Below are 22864 nucleotides of genomic sequence, written 5' to 3'. Positions count from 1 at the left end.
GTTACCACCTGTGGAGCAAACACCAGGAGCAAACCTCTAATCTGATCGCCAGGGCAAATTCTGTGATGAGGAATCTTAATCACTCATTACATGTTTGAGACAGGAAATCAGAGTTGGTAGAAATCATCTGTCTTGTGGAGCTCATGACAGACTGAGGGCACTGCATTTAGCCTGGATTTCAACCTGGGAGTGACCTCACTTCACTGCTGCTGAGAAAGTACCAAGACGTGTCTCGCTTATTTTTTGCTTTCACCCTAAAGGGTGTTTGAATGCAATGAACTTTGAGTTTTAACAGATGTGTTTGTCTAATGTCCTGGAGAGCAGCTGGGTTTTACCCTCAATGTACACCAATTCAACAGGTGCCATTTAACTTTGTGGGTGGCTCTGCACAAGGAGAGCGCCTGGGGGTGGGGGGTCCAACCCGGAGGTGTCAGCTGGGTCCATCTCTGGTGGGGACTTTAGGGGTGACGACCTGTGTTCTGCCACCTCTATAAAGAGCTGAATCCCTGGAGAAGAAACTAGAAGAGCAGCCCCATGGCAACACCAGTGTCCCAGAAGGACCAGCAGGGCTACTGTTTTGCCTAATTAAGGCAGAAAAATTCAAGTGCTGCAGAGTCAGCTTTACTTGCTGACTTTAGAAGAGGAGGGGATTTCCTTGGTGGTCCAGTGGCTAAGACCAGGGGGCCCCCTGGTCAGGGGACTACATCCCATATGCTGCAACTAAGAGCCTGCACGCCGCCACTGAGACCCAGCAAAGCCAAATAAACAGATATTAGCAGAAAAAGAAAGAGGGACATCCAGTTAAATCACAGAATACAGGGATGGAGGCGCTATTGGGAAAAGAGGCTCATACCCATGGGCCAGGCTCACCTTCTTAACCAGGTCTTGTCCGTTAGTGCAGACGTCATTTACCCGGTCCTTGTGGACAGTGAAGTCCGTCTCGAAGGCTTCGTGTTTCTTCAGCAAGCCCTGCAGTGGAAGCAGCCAAGCCAACTCCTGAGAGCCTGGCATAGGTGGTGGGCAGGACTACAGATGAGCAGGACGGGGGGTGCCCTCACAGGGACCCCAGTCAGCTGGGGCAAAGACGATAATGGATGCAGAATAAACTGGAAATCATAAAGTGTTAAGCGTGACTAGAGGTTGGGGAGCCAGGGAAGGCCTTTCTGAAGAGGGGAAGCTCTTGCCAGTCAACCACCACAGGCCTTCTGTTCCCTGGAGACCACAGAATGGACACGGTGGAACCTTCAGATAAGCACCAACTGAACAGGGATGCCTGCCCTAAGATTTAACTCAAGCATGTCTCCTGGGGGCCTTCAAAGTCTCGTCTTTCCCTCCACACAGCTGAAGCATTGGAGACAGTGCCCCTTGTGTTGGCTTTCAGGGAACTCAGCAACGCAGAGGACAGGAGACCACTGCCTGCCTCTACTGTCTACCTGCATCCCCCGACCACCTGGGAGGACTCCCTGGCAGGAGCGTGGCTCAGGGGCCGTTCCAACAATCGGGAATGCACACTCTGCTTCCACAACTGGGGGCACGGATGGAGAACACTCAACTACAAAGTGCCACTCCTCCTATGAAGAGGGAAGCCGGGCTGCTCTGTACCACAGGCCAGGCCTTAAAGCCCCTGCAGCCTGGCCTTGGCCTCCGTTAACACCGCCCACAGAAGGTGATCTAACTTTGTTGGACAGTGAGGCCACTGAGACATCCCAGTCAGAGCCACGTGAATGACGTCACCATGGACTTAGCCCAGCGGCCCCCTGCGTCAGTGCAGCTGTGTGAGAGCAGCTGAGAAAATGCCCATCAATTCACAGATTCATGGGAAAGAACTGTTCTCTTTAGTGTTGTTCCACGGCAATAGCTAACCAGTGTCCTGAGGAGGTGTGTTATGGGTTGAAACGTGTGCTCAAGATACCAAGTCCTAACCGAGCACCTAGGAATGTGACAACAAGGTCTCTGCAGATGCAACCGAGTTAAGACGCGAGTGTCCGGGTGGCCCTAATCCAGTACGACTGATGTCCCACATGTGTAAGAAGGGGAGAATCCGAACATGGACACACCCAGAGAGAACGCCATGGAAAACGCAGAGGGAAGACCAGCTCCTGGGAGAGCAGGACAGAGGCGGGGCTGCACTGCTACAAGCCGAGCTCCCGGAGCTGGAGGAGGGAACAAAGCGGGACAGCAAGGCCCTGCTGACACCTTGATCCCGGACCTCTGCTCCCCAAACCAAGACAAAACAAGCTCCTGTAGTTTTTAAAGCCACCTAGCTTGTGGTAACTGTTAAGGCAATCACAGCATGCTGAAGAGGTCCTGGAAACCTGTGGTGGTGATACCACTGATACTGCTGAGCTGACAACAGGGTTCCAAGAACCCCATGAATCGAGGCAGACAGAGTCACCCCAATTCTGTCTACACAAAGGCACGCGTCTCTGACATGGGCTCCTGAGGACTGAAAGTCGCCAAGGAGACCTTGCCTGACAGCCCTGAATGCTCTCCCGGTAAAAGCACGGCCACTGAGCAAGCTGGCGAAAAGGGTGGTCAGCGGGCAGCAGCCCTGGTCTCTACCTGGATGGCAGCAAGAGTGTCTCCGTAATCCTCACTGGCCACCAGGGTCATCTTCTCATTGATCCAGGCTTCCTCCTCTTCCACGTTGGCTACAAACTGCTGATATTCCAAAGATTCTTCTAGCCGCTGGCCCCTAATCGCAGGGAATAGTTAAAAGAAAAAAAAAAATCAGCTATAAGCTCCTCTAACTTGGATGCTTAAAAACATGAGTGCTGAGTGTGGGTTGTAAATTGTTCATTCAAGCCCTTCTCCTCTTAACATGAAACAGCCAGTGCTGATGAAACAGGAAGCTCTAGAACCTCATGTGGGGTCCAGCTTGGGACTACACGTAATGGGACCAGCTTAGCCTGGGGCTGTCAGAGATGCTTCTGAAGCAAGGTGACTGTGGCACGTGCACCCACAGGAAGAGGTCCCAAAGGGCTGGAGGGCCCAGAGCCCTAAGCAAGCCCCACCCACTGTGCCCCCAACCCACTCACCGGGCAGCTGCCAGCTGCTTCAGCTCCTTCCAGTGCTCCACGAACTGCGCCAGGCGCTGCTGAATCTCCTCCTTCCCGATGGTGTTGTCATCAGACAGCTTCTTTCCAGTGTCCAGGACACCCTGACAGGCAAGAGCAATTAGACTCAACAGTGATCGGGCCTGCGTCTACATGCTTCCAGGAAAGGGTCTCAAAATCCGATTCAGACTTTCCCCACCACTCTCTGGAACGAGGGGCCGTAAACACTGCAGAGACCTCAGTGAGACGAGCTTGTCCAGGCCCGTTCAGCCAGGAGGCGGCCCCTCACCTGAATGGCCGGCTCGTGGGCAGCCAGCTCTGCCTCCAGCCGTTTGTGCTTCTTCCTCAGGTTCTGGACGCCCGTCAGGTCGCGGCCGTAGTCCTCTGAGCTCACCAGCAGCTTCTTCTCCCTGGACAACACAGGCAGGCAGTCAGCCTCTGTGTCAACTGGAGCTGCATGGTCACAGAGCTGTGACGTTCACAGACCCCACAATCTCCTTCCTGCACCTACCCACCCCTTCAGGAGTGTCTGCGCCACTCTTCTGGGGAACAAAGCCTCCACTTCCCAAGGCACAGAGACCACGCACGTCTCAAGGAGCACCCACTGCGCGCAGCTCTGCAAGGGCTGCAGGAGAACAGGAGGAGCCACCGCAGACGCCCCATCGATCCCGCCTTATCAAACATACGCCTGTGAAGATGCTACTAGAAACAGCTTTTTTTAAACAACTCTTTTTTAAAATTTTGGCCTCATTGTGTGGCACATGGGATCTTCGATCCCGGACCAGTGATGGAAACTGTACCCCCTGAAGTGGAAGCACCAAATCTTAACTGCTGGACCATCAGGGAAGTCCCATAAATAGCTTTTTAAGGAAGTGAGGAATTGAGAGGATACTGGCAAAAAGAGAATCGGGTGGCAGAGGATGAGATGGTTGGAAGCCATCACCGACTCAATGGACATGAGTTTGAGCAAACTCCAGGAGCTGGTGAAGGACAGGGAAGCCCAGCATGCTGCAGTCCGTGAGGTCACAGACTCGGACATGACAAAGCGACTGACAATCAACAATCACAATCTGTCCTTAAAAATGGTCTGTTTACATGCTGTATCATCCGAAAAAAGTACACGAGAATTCTGGGGGCGGGATGATAAAAACAAACCACAGCAAGTTTCCCTTCCCCCAAGCAGCAGTCTTCCCCAGGTGGACCTCACTAATGTTACCAGTCACCTCAGGGCGGGGTCTAGACAAGCCCTGGGCGCCATCACACACACTACCATATGGAGTCTGTGCTGGTCACCATCACCAGACACAGGAGGAGAAGCAGAGACATCCCACCACAGGTGTGTACCAAGGCTGGGCAGAGCTGGGCCCAGAATCTGACCCATGTCCACCTCGCCACCAGGATCCAGGAGAGAATGAACCCCAGGGTTCCTAAGGCTCTGGAGACGTCGAGGGGGAGCACGTACTTGATCCAGGACTCCTCATCGTCCATGTCCCGGAAGAACTGGTGCAGGCGGTGGGACTCATTCAGCCTAGCTCGCCGGGAGGCAGCCATGCTCTTGATCTTCTGGAAACGGCCGTTGATGGTGTCCCGCTTATCCTTCACCTGGGAGGTGTCGAAGGCGCTGCTGGTCATCAGGCTGTCCGCCTGGCTGTTGAGGTCCTTCAGGCGGTCCTGGGGCCAGGGACACAGCAGAGGGTCAGAAATCTGGGTCTCCTGCGAGCAGCTGCTTGTGAATCAGAACTTCTTCACTGAGGGGCTGGTTTAGGGGTGTGGACCCCTGGGGCTCTAAGAGATCTAAACTATTTTCATAACAATACAAAAACACTGCCTTTTTCTTCTCTTTTACTGTGTGAACATTTGCACTGATGGTGCAAAACCCACAGTGGGGGTGCCATTGCTCAAGTTAGTGGCAAACTATGAGCAGAAACCTGATTCTTCACTGCCTCCACTTTTCAGCAGAAATCGCTCTTTCACTTGAGCACACCCTTAAAAAAGAAGCCAAGTTGTTAATTTTATTATACATCCATCTTTGAGTGTCATTTTCATATACCATATGATAAAACGGGGAACCCACACAAAGTACTTCTGTGGGTGCTGAAGTCCATGACTGTCCAAAGGAGAAGCACGTTCCGAGCTGAACTGGCCACTTCTTTCACAGACCATCATTTTCACTCGGAAGAACAGCCAATAAACTATGGTCATTCTTAACTTTGGGAGTGACAAATACTTTATCGCAGATGAATTAACTGAACCTGTTACTTTAAAGAAAACTGAGTTTGTTGCTAATGATAAAATTCAAACTTTCATGAGAAAATTAGAATTCTGGACAATTGGCATCCACTTCCAGGAGCCTGACAACTTTCAGATACCTGAAGACCTTTTTCCCCTTGAGACTGACTCTAAAGGACCTGGTGCATTTGGGGAAGGACAGCAATGTTCATCCCTGAGTCTCAGAGCCATTTTATACTCTAAACTACTACTGACAACCCATAGGGGAGTTTATATAGATTTTACATGTCAACATTTGTCATTAAAAATTAAACGAACTGTTACATTAAAAAAAATGTTTAAGTCAAAAAAATCTCAGCATGTTACCCACTGTATGTTCTCATTTACATGACATTCTCTAATGATGATCTACAGAGATGGCGAACAGATCAGCGGTTGCCAGGAGCTAGGGACAGGGTAGGGATACAACTAGAAAGGTTATAGGAAAGCTCCTTTGCGCTCACAGAACAAGGCTGTATCTTGAATTTGGTGGTAGTGACACAGATCCACACACTTAATACAACTGCGTGGAACTATGTGCATATACACACAGAAACAAAACTGAATGCGTACAAAAACTGTGAAATCCAAATAAGGTCTATGGATTGTAGCAAAATAAGATAGCTGAGAAAAATGTATTAACCTGGTTAAAATAAACCCATCACAGGTTAATATAAGTAACATTTCTTAGGCATAATTTCTCACTTTTGCATGTATAATGGCCCAGACCCTTGCCTGGGCGCCACTCTGCTCACCTCGTGGGCAGAGATATCTGCCTCCAGCAGCTGATGTTTTTTTAGCAAGTTGTTCACAGAAGCCAGGTCTTTGCCATAATCCTCAGAGGCCAGCAGGGCTTCCACCTGGGAGTGAAAGGGGAGATTACTGTTGCCTGCAAACGTCCGTCCACACGCTGCTGCTCTGGCATGGTGTGACCAGCCCCACTGCCCACGCCTTGCCTGTCTGTCAGGCACAGACTCAAGGGCCCGTGAGCGTGAACACTCCAGCTGCCTTCACTGCGGCACGGTGGTGGAGCACACAGCAGCCCCACTCTCCTGGGGAGCCTCCCCTGGGCAGAAAGCACCGGTGTGCCCAACGGCACAAGAACGGCACGGGAGTGCTCTAACCATGGCCGCGCTCCGTAATGGCCTGAGGCAGTTATTCAAACGTTCACCAAGAGCTTTTCATGACTTGAAATAACACTGCCAGTACAGACCAGTGATAAATTACTCATGGGCTCAAATACACATGGAGCCACAGCTAAACAAAAACTCATGGAAATAAGTGTGGACCAGGTGTATATAGAACAGTGGTCTCAAACATTTTCTCTTTAGACTTTCTATAATCTCTACACTGTCTACAGAGACTGTATGACTAACTCCAGCTTCCTGGCCCTTTACTGTCCTATTTCCAGCTGGGCGTAGGCTTGGGGGAGCGGCCTGCACACAGACCCGACCACCTCCTCCTATTCGCATTCTTTGTGGGGACAAGTGATCCACATCCCACACAGATAAGCTCTCTCTTCGCTACATTCCCTTCCTCTGCTTAGAAACCCGCCGGAGCACACAGCTCACACCTGACGAGGAGGTTTCCTGTTAAAGGGGATGTCGGGGAGAGGCCTGCCTGTTCATGGAACCCCCTGGGGGGAAGGGAGCCCCAGCGTCACCTCAGAAGCCCCCTGGGGGGAAGGGCGCCACAGCGTCACCTCAGAAGCCCCCTGGGGGGAAGGGCGCCACAGCGTCACCTCAGAAACCCCTGGTGGAAGAGCGCCCAGTATCACCTCAGAAGCCCCTGGTGGAAGAGCGCCCAGTATCACCTCAGAGAGCCAGAAGTCGAAGTCCTTGATGCCAGTGTTGAAGTTCTGCTGCTTGTTGGCTTCTTTCAGCTTCTGGCTCTTCTCAGCCGACTTCTGCACCAGGAACTGCCACTGGTCAGCTAAGGCGGCCAGCCGGGCCTAGGCCAGAGAAGCAAGTCGTCAGAGACAGGCGGCCCCACAGCCAGCGCCCTCCTGGGAAGCCCTCCTCAGCGAGGTTGATGAAGAGGCTGACAGGCGCCGCTCTTGCTAGCACCCGTCAGCAGCACAGACAGAAACCTGGATATTTTCCTAAGATTGCGTTTCAGAGTCACCATCAAGTGGACTTTAATGCCGACAGTAAAGCCCAGCACCTCTTCTTTCCGGGCCAGGAGGAGGGGAGCTGGGCACCGTACCTTGACGGCATCCTCGCTGCCGGCACAGGCCCCGCGGTCAATGAGGGAGTTGCCCACGTCGATGACCCCGCGGATCCGGTCCGCATTGGCGTGCAGTTCTGCCTCGAAGGCCTGGTGCTTCTGATGCTTGCTCTGAAAACATCAAAAACACCCCCCCACCACCTTTCAAAACCAGGTCCTGCAAGGTAGTGTCTTCAGGAATAAGGGGTTCTCAGGAAGGAGCGGTAGCGAACTTGGAGAACTAGGGGCAGGCAGCAACACTTTTCTAGAAGGCAGTCACAGAATCTGTGAGAAACACTTCTGGAGTCAGTCTGGTGGGAGTTCAGAGAGGAAAGGCACCAGCTCAGGAGCAGGTGAGCTGACTCAACTCCTGAATCGGAGTGAAATTCTACAAGGAGACGCTTTCCAACACTTTTGCAGGAAGCGGCAATGGCCAATTGCAGTTCTCAATCTACCTGTGCATCAATTTCTATGCACGGCTTCCTCCTTAGGGGACAGAAGCACTAAGAAATAACACAGCTGGCCTCTCATCACCTAGGGCGGCAGTCCCCATGACACCAGGCATGCGAGGGTGAGCCTGCCCCGCCATCCACAGAGAACCCTGAAGCCGCTGCAGAATTGGGCTTTCCTGGCTTCTCCTCCAGCAGTGGTCATCATTCAAAACTCCTGGATTTGTCAAAATCCAGGCTTAACTGTAGGTAAGAACTTCATTTTGCTAGAAGAGAGGGCTGGGAGGACGATCGGCATCTGAGGGCAAGGGCCTGATGGGGAACTTAAAGCCCCACCGAGATATAAGCTGCAGGGGTGCCACAGGGGACAACTGAAAGGACACAGCTGTGGGGCAGCTCTGGGCGAGGAACGCGGGGTCTTGGGCGAGGACGGTATCCAGGGAAAAAAATAAAAGGAAAAAGCAGTTCAACTGGGGAAGGATTCTGCATCACATGTTTCATTTCAGGGGCAGCAACTGTCAAAAGATGGAGGCACGTGGCTGGTGAAATGCAGTGTCAACATAGAGTCCTGGCCACATACTCTAACGCTCGAGCCCAACTACAGAACAGAAAAAGGTCTCGGACGCCCACATACCCCGGCAAGAGTCCAGGTCCCCTCTTTTCCTGATCGCTCTTTGGCTCAATTCTCATCCATTTAAGCCACTTCTCAGCTACATTTTGACTATGAAGTCTTTCGCTGCCCCTTTGGTGATGTTCACTTTGATCTTAACCTCTCACCCCAGGCTTCTCGTAGATTTGGAAGCGTTATCACCTGCTACTCTGTGGACCTCTCGCTGTCCCTCTCCAGTGACCAGCACTTCTGGACAAAAGGTCACATGGGCAACGAAACTCTCCCAGCTGGCCCTGCCCCCACCCACCGAGAGCCCTGAGTCCACAGCAAGAAGAGCCCAAAGTTACACAGAGAAAAGTAATTTCGTTTAAAAACAGTGCATCTTTGGAAAGAAAGCAGTTCACTGCTGCCCCCCAAATCAAACACTGTACAGAACCTGCCTAAGTGATGAGCCGGGAGTAAGGAGGGAGGAGAAAGGGAAGGGCTCAGGCTAATTACAACAGAGAAAGCAACATCCCGCAGGGACACTTGGATGGAGTGTGATGGATGATTAGAAACGAAAAGCACAGATGAGGAAGACACCAGCAGACTGTGACCATGATTATGAGAATCTATACACAAGAGCAGACACTGGAGCTCATTTAACTAAAACTCTTTAAGAAAACATAAAACTTACCAGCAGCTTGGAAAGCTACAAAAACAGATTAAAATAACAAGAGTTCAGTACACTGATGTGAATATGCAGTATCACCTATTCAACAGAAACTGTCATACTTCTCCTGGGAAGGTCAGCATTTGGAAACAGCGGTTTTAACGGGGCCTTTCCTACAGGCTCTAACACAGCCACAGCTTCAGCAGCATCAAATGACGGGAACAGCTTCTTAACTGGCTCTCATCATTTAGGGGAGGTCTTCCCACCAGTTCACTTACTAAAACACTTTTTCTTGGCATCATTGTGAGTAGGAGGAGGTACCTAGAGATAACTCTCCCTTCTAAAGATGCCTTATTTTTAGCAAGAGCTACTCAGGAGCACAAGCTACTTCAGAGACACACACCTCACGGGTTCAGCTCACCTGGATGTTGGTGGGGTCTTTATATGACTCATCACTTGCAGTCTGTAATTTTTCACTGATCCAAGCTTCAATCTCGTCTACATCCCGGCTGAACTGCTGGAGGGTCTGCGATTCTCCCAGCTTTGACCTCTTCTCAATCATCTGAGCTTTTAGACGGCGCCACCTGGGAAGGTGGAACCGAGAGCAAAGGTGAGCACCCCACGGAGGTAGTCAGGCCGGGGCTCTAGCACAAGTGCAGCTGAACCAGTCAGCTGCACCGACCACCCACCTGTCCAGAACCTCATTGCGCCGGCTGGAGATGTCGCCTTTGGCGTAGTGACCGCCAGCAATGAGCTGGTCAGCAAAGGACTGCAGGGCAGCAATCTTCTCCTCCTGTCGGCAAAGAGAATCGTGAGGTCAGGGCGGGCAAGACGACCGCAGGTCCGAGAAGAGAACGGTTATTTTGGGTGACTAGCTGGTGACGGGATCCGAATACACCGACACTTTAGAAGCAGGAGTGTAAAAAGCCAGAGGAAAGCTTGATTTCAATCATTATTGGAGTAGAGTTTAACTCAAGAAGGTGCCAGGTCACACTGGGGTGGGGCCGGGGTTTGAACACCAGCAGACCACAAATGAAACGGCTTCATCACATATGAAACGTAGTCCACTGGAGAAGGGAAATTGGGCTTCACAGGGAATTAATTCGCGGGCGGTCCCATGGTTAAGACTCTATGTTTCCATGCAGAGGGCACAGGTTCAAGCCCTGGCAGGGGAACTAAGATCCTACATGACTCAAGGAGTGGCCAAAAAAATTTAGGCATCACAGAAAAAGATCATCAGATTTTCAACAAAGCGGTTTATAAGCCAAAGACTTCTGCAACTTTCTGGTTCATGTTCATATATGCACTTACCTATCCACAAGTTTGTTTTTCTTCCCTTTCACTATAAAAAATTTCCCCTGTGGCATCTGTTATCAAAATCTTTAAAATGCCAGAATTTATCAAGTTTAAAAAAACGATTTACGTATGTCACTTTTTCTAGACTGCACAGGTTTGCACTGTGTAGTCAACACCAAGTACTTTATTCTTGTATTTCTTTTGGCTGTGCTGGGTCTTTGTTGCTGCATGTGGGTTTTCTCTAGTTGTGTGTGGGATTCTCATTGCAGTCACTTCTCTTGTTGCGGAGCACAAGACTCTAGGCGCTCGGGCTTCAGCAGCTGTGGCACACAGGCCATAGGCTCAGTAACTGCAACTCGTGGGCTTAGCTGCTCCACGGTGTGAAGAATCTTCCAGACCAGGGAGTGAACCCACGTCCTCTGCATTCACAGGCAGATTCCTATCCGCTGCGCCACCAGGGAATTCCCACCACCAAGTATTCTAATTTGAGAAAGTTGCCAAAGCTCTCCAGCTGAGTTAAGCAAGCAGAAACTATCTTTCGTTCTAATCACTGAGAGCAGGCAGAGAGAATATGCCAACAGAAAGAGAAGATAGCAATCTGGGAAAACCCAGATTCTGGATCTACGGTACAAAGGCCTTCTTGCTCATGTCTAGTCCCTCAGTTGTGTCTGACTCTTTACGACCCCATGGACTGTAGCCCACCAGACCCCTCTGTCCGTGGGATTTTCCAGACAAGAATATTGCAGTGGGTTGCCACTTCCTCCTCTGGAGGATTTTCCCGACCCAGAGGTCAAACCAGTCTCCTGCACAGCAGGTGGATTCTTTACTGTTGAGCCACTGGGGAAGCCCCTACCTGGACATTAATTGCTTTGTCAAAGTCCTCGTGTTTTTTGATCAGAGCCTCCACGCTGTCTAGCGAGTCCCCTTTGTCTTCTGTGTTCAGGAAGGCCTCCCGGGCAGCCATCCAGTTCTCGGCCTGCTCGCAATCCCGATGGAACAGCTAAAGAAGGGAAGAGGGAGGTGAGGAGACAAGGAGCCTCTGGCACAAAACACCTGGTCTGAAACCCTGTGGCAAACAGGAAGCTACCATCCAGCACAGGTACCTGCAATTCAAGGCACTGATCCAGCATCATCCTGCGCTGGACCCAGGCCTTCTCGAGGTCTGCGCGCTCCTGGTCTAGAACATCGAGCTTCTCCTTGATCTCGGGGCTGGCGTAGTGCCCATGAGCCAACAGCTGCTGCCCAAACTGCTCGAATGCCTGGAAAGTGCCAGCTCTGGCATCAATTTCTGTCCGGTGTTCCTGCCAAGAGGAGGGGAGGGATTAGGTAACTGGCAGGAGGAGCTGCCCACTCTCATGTCAACCACTAAAGTCCTCCTGGCCTGGCAGGGTCACCATGTATGCGGTGCTCAGCAGGCCGACCCACCTGGTGTCGCTCCAGCAGGGCCTCAGCTCCGGTGACATCCTTGGCTAGCTCGTCTGAGGACACCAGACCTCGGATTCCATTGATCCAAGACATGAGGTCCCTGGAAACCAGAGCCACAGAGGAATGGCTATTACATTCCCTGGCAAGCGGGCCTTCTGCCCAGGAAAAGAGAGGACTCCCTAAGTCTTGTCTCAGAAAGTTATTTGGGATTAATCTATTGATTGGGGCTAGAGCTCTGAGTAAATTATTTTGAAGCCTCTTGTCTTACTGAATTAATAACTTTAAAAAAATCAAGAAGTCCTCAGAGAAAGAACAAACAAGTATACAAGATCTTTTACTCTACAGAACAACAGGAGATAACATAGACAAGTAGCTGTGGTAAAGTCTCCTACAGCTTCAAATACAAATGCCTTTCTTTAGGATGAAACCTTTTTTCTTTCCTGGCCACATTGTGCAGCTTCCAGGATTTCAGTTCCCTGACCAGGAACTGAACCTGGGCCCTCATCAGTGAAAGCACCAGGTTCTAACCACTGGACCACCAAGTAATTCCCAAGATCAAACCTGAGATGTGTTCAGCCTATGCATGCATTTCATCCAGCTAGAAAGGCCCCTGGCCCGAGCTTGCTTCTCACCGGAAGTCGCTGAGGAAGCGCTGCAGGTCGTGGGAGTCGCCCAGCTTGGCCTTGCGCTGGTCGGCACGCTTGCCCAGGCTGCTCCATGCCTGGTTCAGCTCAGTGCACTTCTCCTGCAGGTCCTCTGCCGACTCGGGGTGGGACTGGATCAGGCGCTCAGCTGTCTCCCCAAGCGAGTTCACCTGGGGAAGAAAGAGGTGAGAGATGGAGAAGGGGGATGTGTGGCCTCCAGCAGAATAGAGGAAAGCCAGCTCTGCGTCTGTCCCCCGCCTCTCACCTTGTCGCCAAGGGCCGCGAGGTCCCTCTCGAAGCCCTCGTGCTTGCGCTGCAGGGCCTGGACGCTGGCCAGGTCGTGGCCATAGTTGTCTGTGTTTAGAGCCTGGTTCTTCTCCTCGATCCACTCTTTGGTTTCGTCAGCATCTCTGTAGGTAATATTCACAGTCACGTTCATATTCACATTCTGTTTACATTCATGAGTGCCGAGGATGGCTGCCTTGACCCCGGTGTGCTTCACTGGCACGTGTCAGCGGCCCACCAACTGCACTCTAAATGGCACGGAACACACATCCACCCGCTCAGCAGTACTGACTGAGCACCCATCAAGTGCCAGAACACCAGCACGGACAAGATCCAGCTGAGGTGAACCTGATCATCGCCGGCTCCTTCTCCTGCCAGCCCGGGCTGCCCCTCACCTGTGGAGCCTGCCCCCCATCCCCCATTGCCACAGGACCACTCCTGCTGGCGGAGCCACCCCTCACCTGTGGAACCGCTGCACTTCGTGGGCGCTGCCCAGGAGTTGGCTCCGCTCCTCAGCCAGCTGCTGCAGGGACCGCCAGCGCTCGTTGAGCTCCTGCCGGAGGACAGGAGGCATCAGCTCACGCCCAACTCCAGGAAAAGGGCAGAACCAGAGCCCTGGTGGCTTCACGAGAAAGGAAAGCCTGGGGCACCGAGGACTTCCTGGTTCTGACTTTCCCAGTTTAATCAGTGAGCACACCGTGATAGCCAAAGTCCAGAAAGTCAGATCTGGCCACAGCTCGCCAGACCTCACGGTGCAAACACTCCGCCAGCACCCGGCTTGGAATGGCAGTGGAAGCGGCAGGAGAGAGGAGGAGGCTGATCTGTCCTCATCTCAGTGCCTAGCCTGGTGCCGCCTCACAGCATCAGCTTCGGAACAACTGCTGAGTGGACAGAGTCCCACGTCTGCCGCCCCAGACTGATCTTGGTGGCACCACCGGCGGGGAAGCAGCCTGAGCACAGTGTGGCTGTAGGACCCTGTCCTCAGAGGACAAACCAGCCTGGGGCCCAAGGAGTCAGGCAAGGCCTTCACTGCCTTCCAGATAACACGCTCCCCACAGCGCCCAGCCCTCCAGGAGGCACCGGCAGAACTGGGTGAGCTGATCATGGCTCCTGCCGCACACGGAGAGTTAACAGTGACCAGGACACCCTTGGAGCCAGGAGAGTGACAACTGCTACAGCTCACACAACTCACGAGGACAAGAGCCTTGCTGAAGACGGGAGCAGGACATGAGGAAGGAGACCAGGGAGGACCAGGGAAGCCGCCCTGGTGTCTTACCTTGATGGAATTAAAGGTGGCCACGGTGTGAACCATCAGGCGAGCAGACTATGTGGGGAGGGAAGCAGAAGAGCAAACTAATCACGTGTCTGCTGATTACAAGAGAAATCTGAGATGCAAGTGCCATTAATTAGGGCCCAATTGTCCACCAAATGATTGTAAAAGAATACTGTCAAATTTCTGATCAGAGCAGCAAGAAAGTACCAACAAGGAGAAAGTCAGGCAGAAATGCAAGTGCACAATCACATCCAACTCAATGATTAATTTTACATGAAGAGTGAAAGAACAGTGGAAACCACAATTAAAACATTTGACTAGACAGAAAAAAGAGGCTCAAAGACTACTGACTTTTTCTTGTTCCTACTCTAGGAGAAGAGTCCAGAAAACACACTCAGTGGAAGAAATGCTGCCAGCTGAGGCTATTTAAACACTCAAGTGCACCAATAATTTCACTTCTACTTATGGTTACTGGATCGTTACTCCTTCTAACAGTGGAACCTTACTGGATGAGAAAGAAAAGACACTGATGAATTAGCTTCCTCTCATCAATGTCACTTTTAAAAATTGTGCCCCTTGGGCTCTCAGAGCTGACCTGGTTGAATCAGAAAGAAACCCTACTTGGCAGGCTTGTGAGGCCTGTAATCCTCAAGTACATAACAAAAAGGAGGAGCCGAGTGTGTATGTAGGGAAGTCAGGCTCCTCCAATGTTCCATGGACACACCCAGACGATGTTTTCAACCCGTGTGGGTGTGTACAGGGGTCAGAAAGCAGACACCCATTGTTTCCCATTCTTTTCAGAATCAGGAAGTACTGGTGTTTATTAAGTCATCTGACATGTGTTTCTGAAAAAATATCTGTTACCAGAAAAGCTCTGGCAAACTCTGCCAGATGTCAAATAGCTAAGGATGCTGCCCATTCATGACACCAATGACTAAATTTTGTTATGTAAGGAAATTGAGACAGAGAAAAAAGGAGAAAGCGGAATAAAAGGAAACATGCATCTTTCCAAGCAATTTGCAGTCTATTTAATAAGCAGAGTGAGAGCCTGGAGAGATAAGGAGGCCAAAGAAACAAATCCCTTTCAACCTAGGTCCCCAAGACAAGCCAGGTGACAGGGCTGGGAAGTACCAAACGAGGGACTGGGGTGAGGGCCTGTTTTTAGGTTTTCATGCTTTCTTTATATTTTAGAAAGGTATGACTTCATGAAGAAACCTGCTTTTTCCAGCTTGTCTATAACTTAAGGGACATATTCCTGAAGAGCTGAGTCAGGAGGAAAGATGCTCCAACTGGCATTGAGCAGCTAGGTCCATAATCATGGCTATAGGCACTACACATGAGAAGGCTCCCTGGTCCTGCTGGTCAGAGTTACGTCCACCTTGGCTAAGCACCATGCCAGTCTCTGTGGAACAATGTCTACTGCAGCTTGTAAACATCTCTCCTCAGGACACAGACTTTCCATCAAGCCTTTCTTAGGCACCAGGAGAAAACGGTCAGCAGATGTTGAGAAGAAAGTCTTCTCCCCTTTTCATCTTCATGTCATTTCCTTTTGGGCGGCAGTCCTACTGGTGGGACCATGCCTCACTACACAGTGTGACCTCTGCAAACTGCAGTCATCCCCATATCCTTGGTTCTTAAGGGGGAAGGGTCCCAGGATCCCCCAAGGTTACTAAAATTCATGGATGCTCAAGTCCCTCAGAGCTGGCGCCCTGTTTGCTCAGGTCCCGAATCCTTGGATTCAACCAACCATGGATCGAATGGCGGCATTTTCAATTGCTGGCTGGTTGAATCCAAACACAGATGGCCAACTGTACACTTCGGCAGAGACAACGTGTGACAAGCTTGACCCCTACCTGAACTTGTGCTGAGCATCTGCAGGAAGACATGCTGCTTCTGTGTCATTAAGCATCACATTTCAAGACATGGCCGATTCAAAGAACATCAACACCAGGGTCAGAAAGACACCAGGCCACACAAGGCCAGAAATGACCGCAGTCAGACAAGCCTAACTACTCAGAAACATGCACACTAGAAAAGGACATGAAACATTTCCGGTCCTGGAAAACCTCTGGAATTAACAATTTGCAAAGAAACTCTTACCTTCCACGGGGAGGCTGTCTTGGAATCAGATTCATCCTATTCAAAGAAAAAGGGAGGAATTTAGGCAGCCGAGAAACTGAGCACAAAACAAAGCTGCATCAGCTTATCAGCTTTTCCTCTGAATGATGGGAAGTTCAGAGAAATCAGAACAGTGTTCCCCACTGCGAGTCAGAACTTATCACTGGCTGGCAGCAAATTGCAGGGCTGACTGAGGGAAATGAAGCAAACAGGAGTGAAAAAGTCTCTCTTTTTTCAAAATGCAGTAGGAGAGAGGGAGAGAATGAGGAAATTTAATACAATTTCCAGCTTCTCTTTATATCATTCTCAGGATTCTTTGAAAAGGGATAAATAAGTAACTGCTGGCGGAAAAGTTCTAAGAAACCAGAGAAAAACCTTTTGGTTTTTGGAGAAAGACAAACAGAAATCAACTTATTTCTTTTGCACAGGCTTTTACACACAAAACGCATCTCTAGAGGTTCAAGAACAGAAATCTTTATGGGACTCTTGACTGTATACTCTTCCCAAGAGTTAATCCTCAAGTTCAAGTTATAGACGGGGCACCTGACACTTACCCTGGGCATCGCGCCATACACCTCCTACAAGCAGAGAAGGAAACAATCACGTTATTAGAGGAAACATCAGTAACACCTACCACTGTCAAGTCAAACTGGAGGCGCGGGAGAGTTTAGAGACAGGCAATGTGACTGGCCAGAGGAACTATTAAAGTCTACAGGATGACCAAGTGTTTCTACACAGAACCTTTTATTTATTTAAGGAACTGCATGAACTTATTACCAGTTAAGGCCTAAAGAAAGATTCAATAACTACCAAGATATGTAAGGGGCCTAAGAAGGAGACCCGTTTTTCCCTCCCGTCGAAGGTAAACGAGACAGTGCAGGCCACACGGAGAGCCTGCACCCTGGCCACACAGTGCCCCGTGGGGCATGTGAGCTGGGCTACAGCACAGGCCAAGGGGGAGCCAAGCTGCTCCCGAGCAGGCTCCACACAGCAGCCAGACCCCCACCTGCTGCTGCACGGCCTGCACCTCCTCCGCCATCAGGCCTTCCGACTCCAGGTCTTCAGCCACCTTGTTAATGTCCTTCAGCCGTGACTCATTGGCCTTGAGATCCTTCAAAGAACAAAGACAATGTAACCAGAACTCACAACAGCAATCCAAAGGAGGACACAGATACTCATGAACTCCATAAATTTCTATCTGACAGGTATCCCATAAGTAGTTTTTCTACTCCTTGACAGTGACCTAAATCAGAAAATCCTGCTTGCTGCTACTGAAGAAGTAAGAAAACCACATGGCATTAGAAATAGCCTGTCTCTTACTTACTAAACGAACTGTAGTTAATGAAAAACTATTCTGGTTGGAGATTTTTTTAAAACCTTCATCGGGGAGAAGACACATATTAAAAATGTGATGAAATGTTAAAGCTTGCCACTACAGGAGAGAGGCACCCCCCACCCAACTGAACTGGTCATAACAATATGTATATGCTTCTTGGCCACACTATGAAGGCATCTGGAACGCTGCTGATCAGGGATCAAACCCCTACCCCCTGCACTGGAAGCACAGTCTTAACCACTGGCCAGACAGGGAAGTCTCACAAGAGTATTTTTAAACTGGAGGAATGGATACACAAGATGCGGTGTATATATACACACCATGGAGCATTAGCCAATAAACGCTAGAAGATCACTGATCCATCGATAATGACTAGACTTTCAAAACCCTCTGTGAAGCCCTCAGTCACAAAGTAACATAATATGTGCTTCCATTTATATGAAATGTCCAGGACACATACATGCAGAGACAAAAAGCAGCCTGGTGTTTGCCAGGTGTTGGTGTGGAGGCGGGCAGGGGGTAAGGAGAGGCTGCTTCATGGGTCTGTGCTCTCCTTGCGAAGTGATCATGTTTTGGAAATAGAAGTGATGGTAACAGAACACTGGGAACAAACCAAATGCTGCTGAACTACATCCTTTATCACAGTTAACTGTCTGTTACGTGGAAGTCGCTCAGTCACCTCTGCCTCTCTGCGACTCCACGGACTGTAGCCCACCAGGCTCCGCTACCCATGGATTCTCCAAGAAAGAATACTGGAGTGGGTGGTCATTCCCTTCTCCAGGGGATCTTCCCAACACAGGGACTGAACCTGGGTCTCCTGTGTTGCAGGCACACTCTTTACCAACTGAGCCACTAGAGAAGCCCAATGTTATGTGAACTTAACCCTAATTAGGAAAACTACTTTTACACATTTTTGTATGACAGATTAGGAAAGTTCTTAAAACAACATGTAGAGAAAACTGCACGTATTGATGTCTTCTCAGAACTAAACGGTGCAAGAAAAGTTATGATTAAACTTGTTTAAAAATGGCTACAGAGACAGAGGAATATAACCTCTGTAATTTTCATTCCAGAAATCCACAGTCAAATGTCAAGAGATCCAAATCTTTGAACGATCTTCCGCTCAGCTGCAAGACCTCCCGTACCTTCTGGAAGTCGTCAAACTTCTTCTGCAGCACTTCGACCTGCTCCAAGTCCGCGCCGACCTCCTCGCTTGTCAGGGCCGCTTCTTTCTCGTTGATCCACTGCTGCAGCTCGTTCGCTTCACGGAACAGCATGAACTTCTTACAGCTCTTCTCCAACATGCCTTTACGCTTCTCTCCCAGTTCCAGCAGAGAATGGTACCTGAAGTAATTCAAGAGGGTGACAAGAGGGAGGGAGGGGAGGCGGGTCAACTTCCTATGGAGGCAGACCACCCGTGTCTTCGAGAGGTGGTCCAAGGCTGTGTTGATAAGGACGATGCCGTGGTGGCAGAGTATCAGACAGCAGGTGGAGACACAGGCCCCGAGGACCCACGGACAGCCTCCGGGACAAGCCCACACTGCACTGTTCACAATGGGGTGGCGGGGATGGCCTGGCACACTCACCCCGGGGCCGCGTGTGCACTGACACCAGCACAACCACAAATGACCAAAACCAAGCGTTTAGCACAACACAGGCTCCATGCGACTACAGCTGCCAGATGAGAGATGGATTTGCTGGGCGTGGTGTATACAGAGGGCCTGTTCTCCTGTCGTATGATTCTGCCAGCAGCGCCCAGGTGGTGGGGGAAGGTACACTGAGCTTTACAACAGCCTCATTCCGAATGTTAGTATCTCTGGAACAGTAGGGAATTCCTACTGTTTCTAATGTTAACATACTTATTTCTCAGGAAGTTTTGGCCACTTTGGAAGGAGAAGTCACGTAAAGCACATTTCGTTAGCTGAGGGTTTCTTATGAAGACTCCAACAACACTCGAACTCTTGGGAACCAAAATACAAAAGGCTGAACTCCTGGCATCCTTGCAGATGTGAAAATAGCAAACTTAATACAACTGAGTTGAAAGTTAAAAAGATCTAGAATAGAACCTAAGTCTCCAAAAGGGAAATAAAACAGGAGCGCATTACCGAGAGTCAGAGACTTCAAGAGGCAGCTGGCTTGCTGCCGACAGAGGAGCATTAGGGCACCGGCCGCCGCCTGGCCCGCTGACAGTGGCTAGTCCAGGAAGAAACCGACAGCAGGCGCACCAAGCAGGCTCTGAACGCACAGCTGCACAGAAGCACCGACGAGAGAAGCGGCCACAGCTGACACGGCTTCACCCAAACCCCTTCCCTCGTGAGCCAAAGCTGCTGCCAGAGACGGGCCCTCCTGCCACCTCGCCTTCCTCGACCAGCGAGCGCCTTCAAGAGAAGCAGGGAAGGGAGGATGGACAGGGGCGGCGGGTGGTGCTCGGCAGGGCTTCCGGCCTACTCACAGTTCTTCCACCTGTTTCATACGCAGAGACACGCTGCCGGCCTCCTTAGTTACGCGCGTCCTGCACGGGGGGGCACAGCAAAAGCACGCACGGATTAGTGGGTTAATCCACGGGGTGGGAGGCAGTGGCTCCGATGGGGGCCAGGACGGTGGACGCTTCAAGGGGAAATGACGGAGTCATTCGAGAGCTCTTGGAAGCAGGCTAGGCCGGGAATGAAGTCACAGTAAGGAAAGAGCAGGAAAATCAAATCCAATGACACGAGAGTTAGTTCACCTTTGTTTTCCTGTCTGCCATGCTTAAGGCAGTAAACATTCCTCGGCTAGACACACTGGTCGCTTCACAAAGCCAGGCCAGGGGTATAGTGACCGCCCTGAGGAAGAGGTTTTCCTGAGGGCTGACACGCAACTGGAGTCAGGTATCTGGTCCACTTTTTTGCTCTCATATTTACGATCTAGGCCAAAACCTCTCATTCTTAGCAATAACAGAAAGCATCGCTAAGTGTATATAAACTGACCTCTGCAGGGATCAACAGGGTCAAAAAAGTTCTACCGTTCCAGCCTCTCATCAGAGTGTACTTCCTGGCTGTCTGCCAGGTGTCCAGAGCTTTAGATCTCATTAGTAGTGCAAGATGTGCCCTAAAAAGAGGGACACAGGTCCTTAAGGGAGCTTAGCCATAGGAAAGGGTGCAGAGCTGTTTCCTAAAAAATACACTCCACTCTCAGAGCATAAAACCATGGTAGAGAAACACACTCTATGCAGCCTTTTGCAGAGGACAGAACTCAAGAGGTGTGGAACAGCTAAAAACCCCATTTCAGAGAGCACCTCCTGAACTGGAGAACAAAGATCCAGATGGTGACAATTAGCAAACGTTGTTTAGGAAAAGCAACTGGCAAATGCAAGGAAAAGAACAAATGAAAGGAAAAAAAAAGGGGCGGGGCGGGGATCATAGGTTCCTGGGGTCGGAGCTGTGTGGGTAAGCTATGCCGTGGAGACGGTGCGGGAGAGTACACCTTAGAGCGCAGATGGGCACCGGGAGAGCGCTCGCCCTGGAGCCTCAGCTCAGGGCGGCCTCCGCTTCAGCCCCTCAGGACGACGCACGGCGCAGACCTCCGCTGGCCCTCTGCTGCCACCCGCAAGGCCCTTACTGGTTGTCAATCTGCTCCTGCCGCAGCGCGATGCTGCCCTGCTCTTCCAGGAGGTTCTCCCGGGAGGCCGACTGCGCTGGGTCCAGCTTCTTCACGTAGGCGGCCGGCACGAAGCCCTGCCGGTCGTTCACTTCCACTTTCCACCAGTCCTGCAGGGAAAAGAGACTATCTCCATGGCAAACTCCTCCCCTGACGGAGGGAGAACCCAAGGAGGCCCGTGTACACACGCACGCACACATGAAGAAGAGCTCTAGTCACGGCATGAGGATCCCATGACGGTGCCAAAGTCACCTGGTGTGAAGATGGGAATTTTGATCCCCTCGTGACCTGCCGCGTATAGGGAGGGTCATGAGTGAGGCAGCCATGACTTTACTGGAGCAGGAAGGCCACCTTCTCTTTGCACAGATGCTCCAGGACTGTGCTAACACAGCAGCCTCGAGCCATACTTCAGGAAATTAAATAAAACCTCAGATGCTCTGGGACCTCTGAAGCCCCTCATGGTCACCTGTGACTAGTGGCTTCTGTGGGGCCAACACAGACGCATAGTCTGCCATCACCGTGGCTTCTACTGGCGAGGCTGCTCTGGAGTGAACCAGAGTCAGACCAGGCAGTTAGCTTAGGTTTAGAGTCAGCAGAACGACACTGGCCAGTGTTTCCTCAAAGTCCCACGACCAGGTGAGCTGAGTGGCTGGGAAGAGGAGGTGCCTAACACTTCTCCAGCCTACACTAAGACAGGGGGCAGGATCCTGGGGGGCTCGTCAGATGATGGCCTCATTCCAAGGCCACAGCCAATCAGAATGCGTTAAGAAAGACTGATGAACCAGGCAGCACTGAACTTGGAGAAGATGAGGAGGCGGAGCCTACAGGGTGACGCTGAAGCCTGTCTTCAACCCTCTGCTGCGGCCCTACAGTCTAGAACCAACAGGTGCCAGTGACAGAGAAGCAGACTTCAGCTCAAGAGAGAAAAAAATTCCACTTGGAAGTGGTCCATGATGAAAAGCTCTCCTTGAGAGTAAGAGTCACTACCCTAGCTCTCAGGTATTTATGGAGACAGACGGGTCATCTCAATCACAGGCAAAACAGGAAACCCACGTGACATGGGAGACTGACCTGGAAACTCTAGTAACTTCAAGTTTTAAACCAGCCACATCCTGGAAAGACAAGCTCCCAAGACACCTAATATGTGGAAACCAACCCCCGGTCATCCTCTGTGCTTGCCTTGTTGGTGCTGTTGAGTAAGGTGAGAATGTCTCCTTTCTTCATGGTGACCTCTCGGGGACTCTTCTCCTGATAGTCATAGAGCGCCAAGACCAGCTCCTTCCCAGTCTCGTCATCCATGGGGGCCACTTGTTGCTAAAAATCCAAAGGAAGGGCAAACACAGTTATGGGATGTCTCCAGAGTGCCGTCTCAGCCACTGCAGATCCCAGCCTCAGCAGGAGACCCACATCCATCAAACATACACTGGTGACAGTTCTCCTCTGAAGCCACCAACAAGATCTGACTCAGGAAGCTCAGCTGTCTGGGACCTTTAAGGCCACAGGAAAGTCACCCACGGGGGCTTTCCTGGTGGGCCAGTGGTTAAGAATCTGCCTGCCAATGCAGGAGACACAGGTTTGATCTCTGGTCCAGGAAGATCCCACATGCCTTGG

General features: G+C 50.9%; 1 protein-coding gene across 10 annotated transcripts in view; it reads right to left on the bottom strand.

Moving 5' to 3' along the window:
• The window catches only part of SPTAN1 (spectrin alpha, non-erythrocytic 1), a 58257-nt gene that overhangs the window by 8359 nt on the left and 27034 nt on the right, over positions 1–22864 (bottom strand). For 4 of the 10 annotated variants that reach the window (XM_018055898.1, XM_018055893.1, XM_018055894.1 and 1 more), the window contains 25 exons: positions 22433–22567; positions 21215–21363; positions 20070–20129; positions 18763–18961; positions 17288–17392; positions 16836–16859; positions 16264–16299; positions 14167–14214; positions 13352–13443; positions 12871–13015; positions 12594–12775; positions 11962–12061; positions 11640–11837; positions 11390–11536; positions 9930–10033; positions 9662–9824; positions 9265–9279; positions 7530–7661; positions 7138–7275; positions 6080–6184; positions 4519–4727; positions 3346–3466; positions 3039–3160; positions 2563–2695; positions 871–969 (listed from right to left, as the gene is read on the bottom strand). In XM_018055898.1, coding sequence (XP_017911387.1) covers positions 871–969; positions 2563–2695; positions 3039–3160; positions 3346–3466; positions 4519–4727; positions 6080–6184; positions 7138–7275; positions 7530–7661; positions 9265–9279; positions 9662–9824; positions 9930–10033; positions 11390–11536; positions 11640–11837; positions 11962–12061; positions 12594–12775; positions 12871–13015; positions 13352–13443; positions 14167–14214; positions 16264–16299; positions 16836–16859; positions 17288–17392; positions 18763–18961; positions 20070–20129; positions 21215–21363; positions 22433–22567 — 2961 coding nt within the window. The remainder of the gene's footprint in view (positions 1–870; positions 970–2562; positions 2696–3038; positions 3161–3345; positions 3467–4518; positions 4728–6079; positions 6185–7137; positions 7276–7529; positions 7662–9264; positions 9280–9661; positions 9825–9929; positions 10034–11389; positions 11537–11639; positions 11838–11961; positions 12062–12593; positions 12776–12870; positions 13016–13351; positions 13444–14166; positions 14215–16263; positions 16300–16835; positions 16860–17287; positions 17393–18762; positions 18962–20069; positions 20130–21214; positions 21364–22432; positions 22568–22864) is intronic. The other 6 variants (XM_018055899.1, XM_018055892.1, XM_018055897.1 and 3 more) reach the window with 4 other exon arrangements.

Source organism: Capra hircus, chromosome 11, assembly GCF_001704415.2.
Source record: "Capra hircus breed San Clemente chromosome 11, ASM170441v1, whole genome shotgun sequence".
Taxonomy (NCBI): Eukaryota; Metazoa; Chordata; class Mammalia; order Artiodactyla; family Bovidae; genus Capra; species Capra hircus.
Note: the sequence above shows the minus strand (reverse complement) of the source record. Positions and strands in the feature narration are given on the sequence as shown.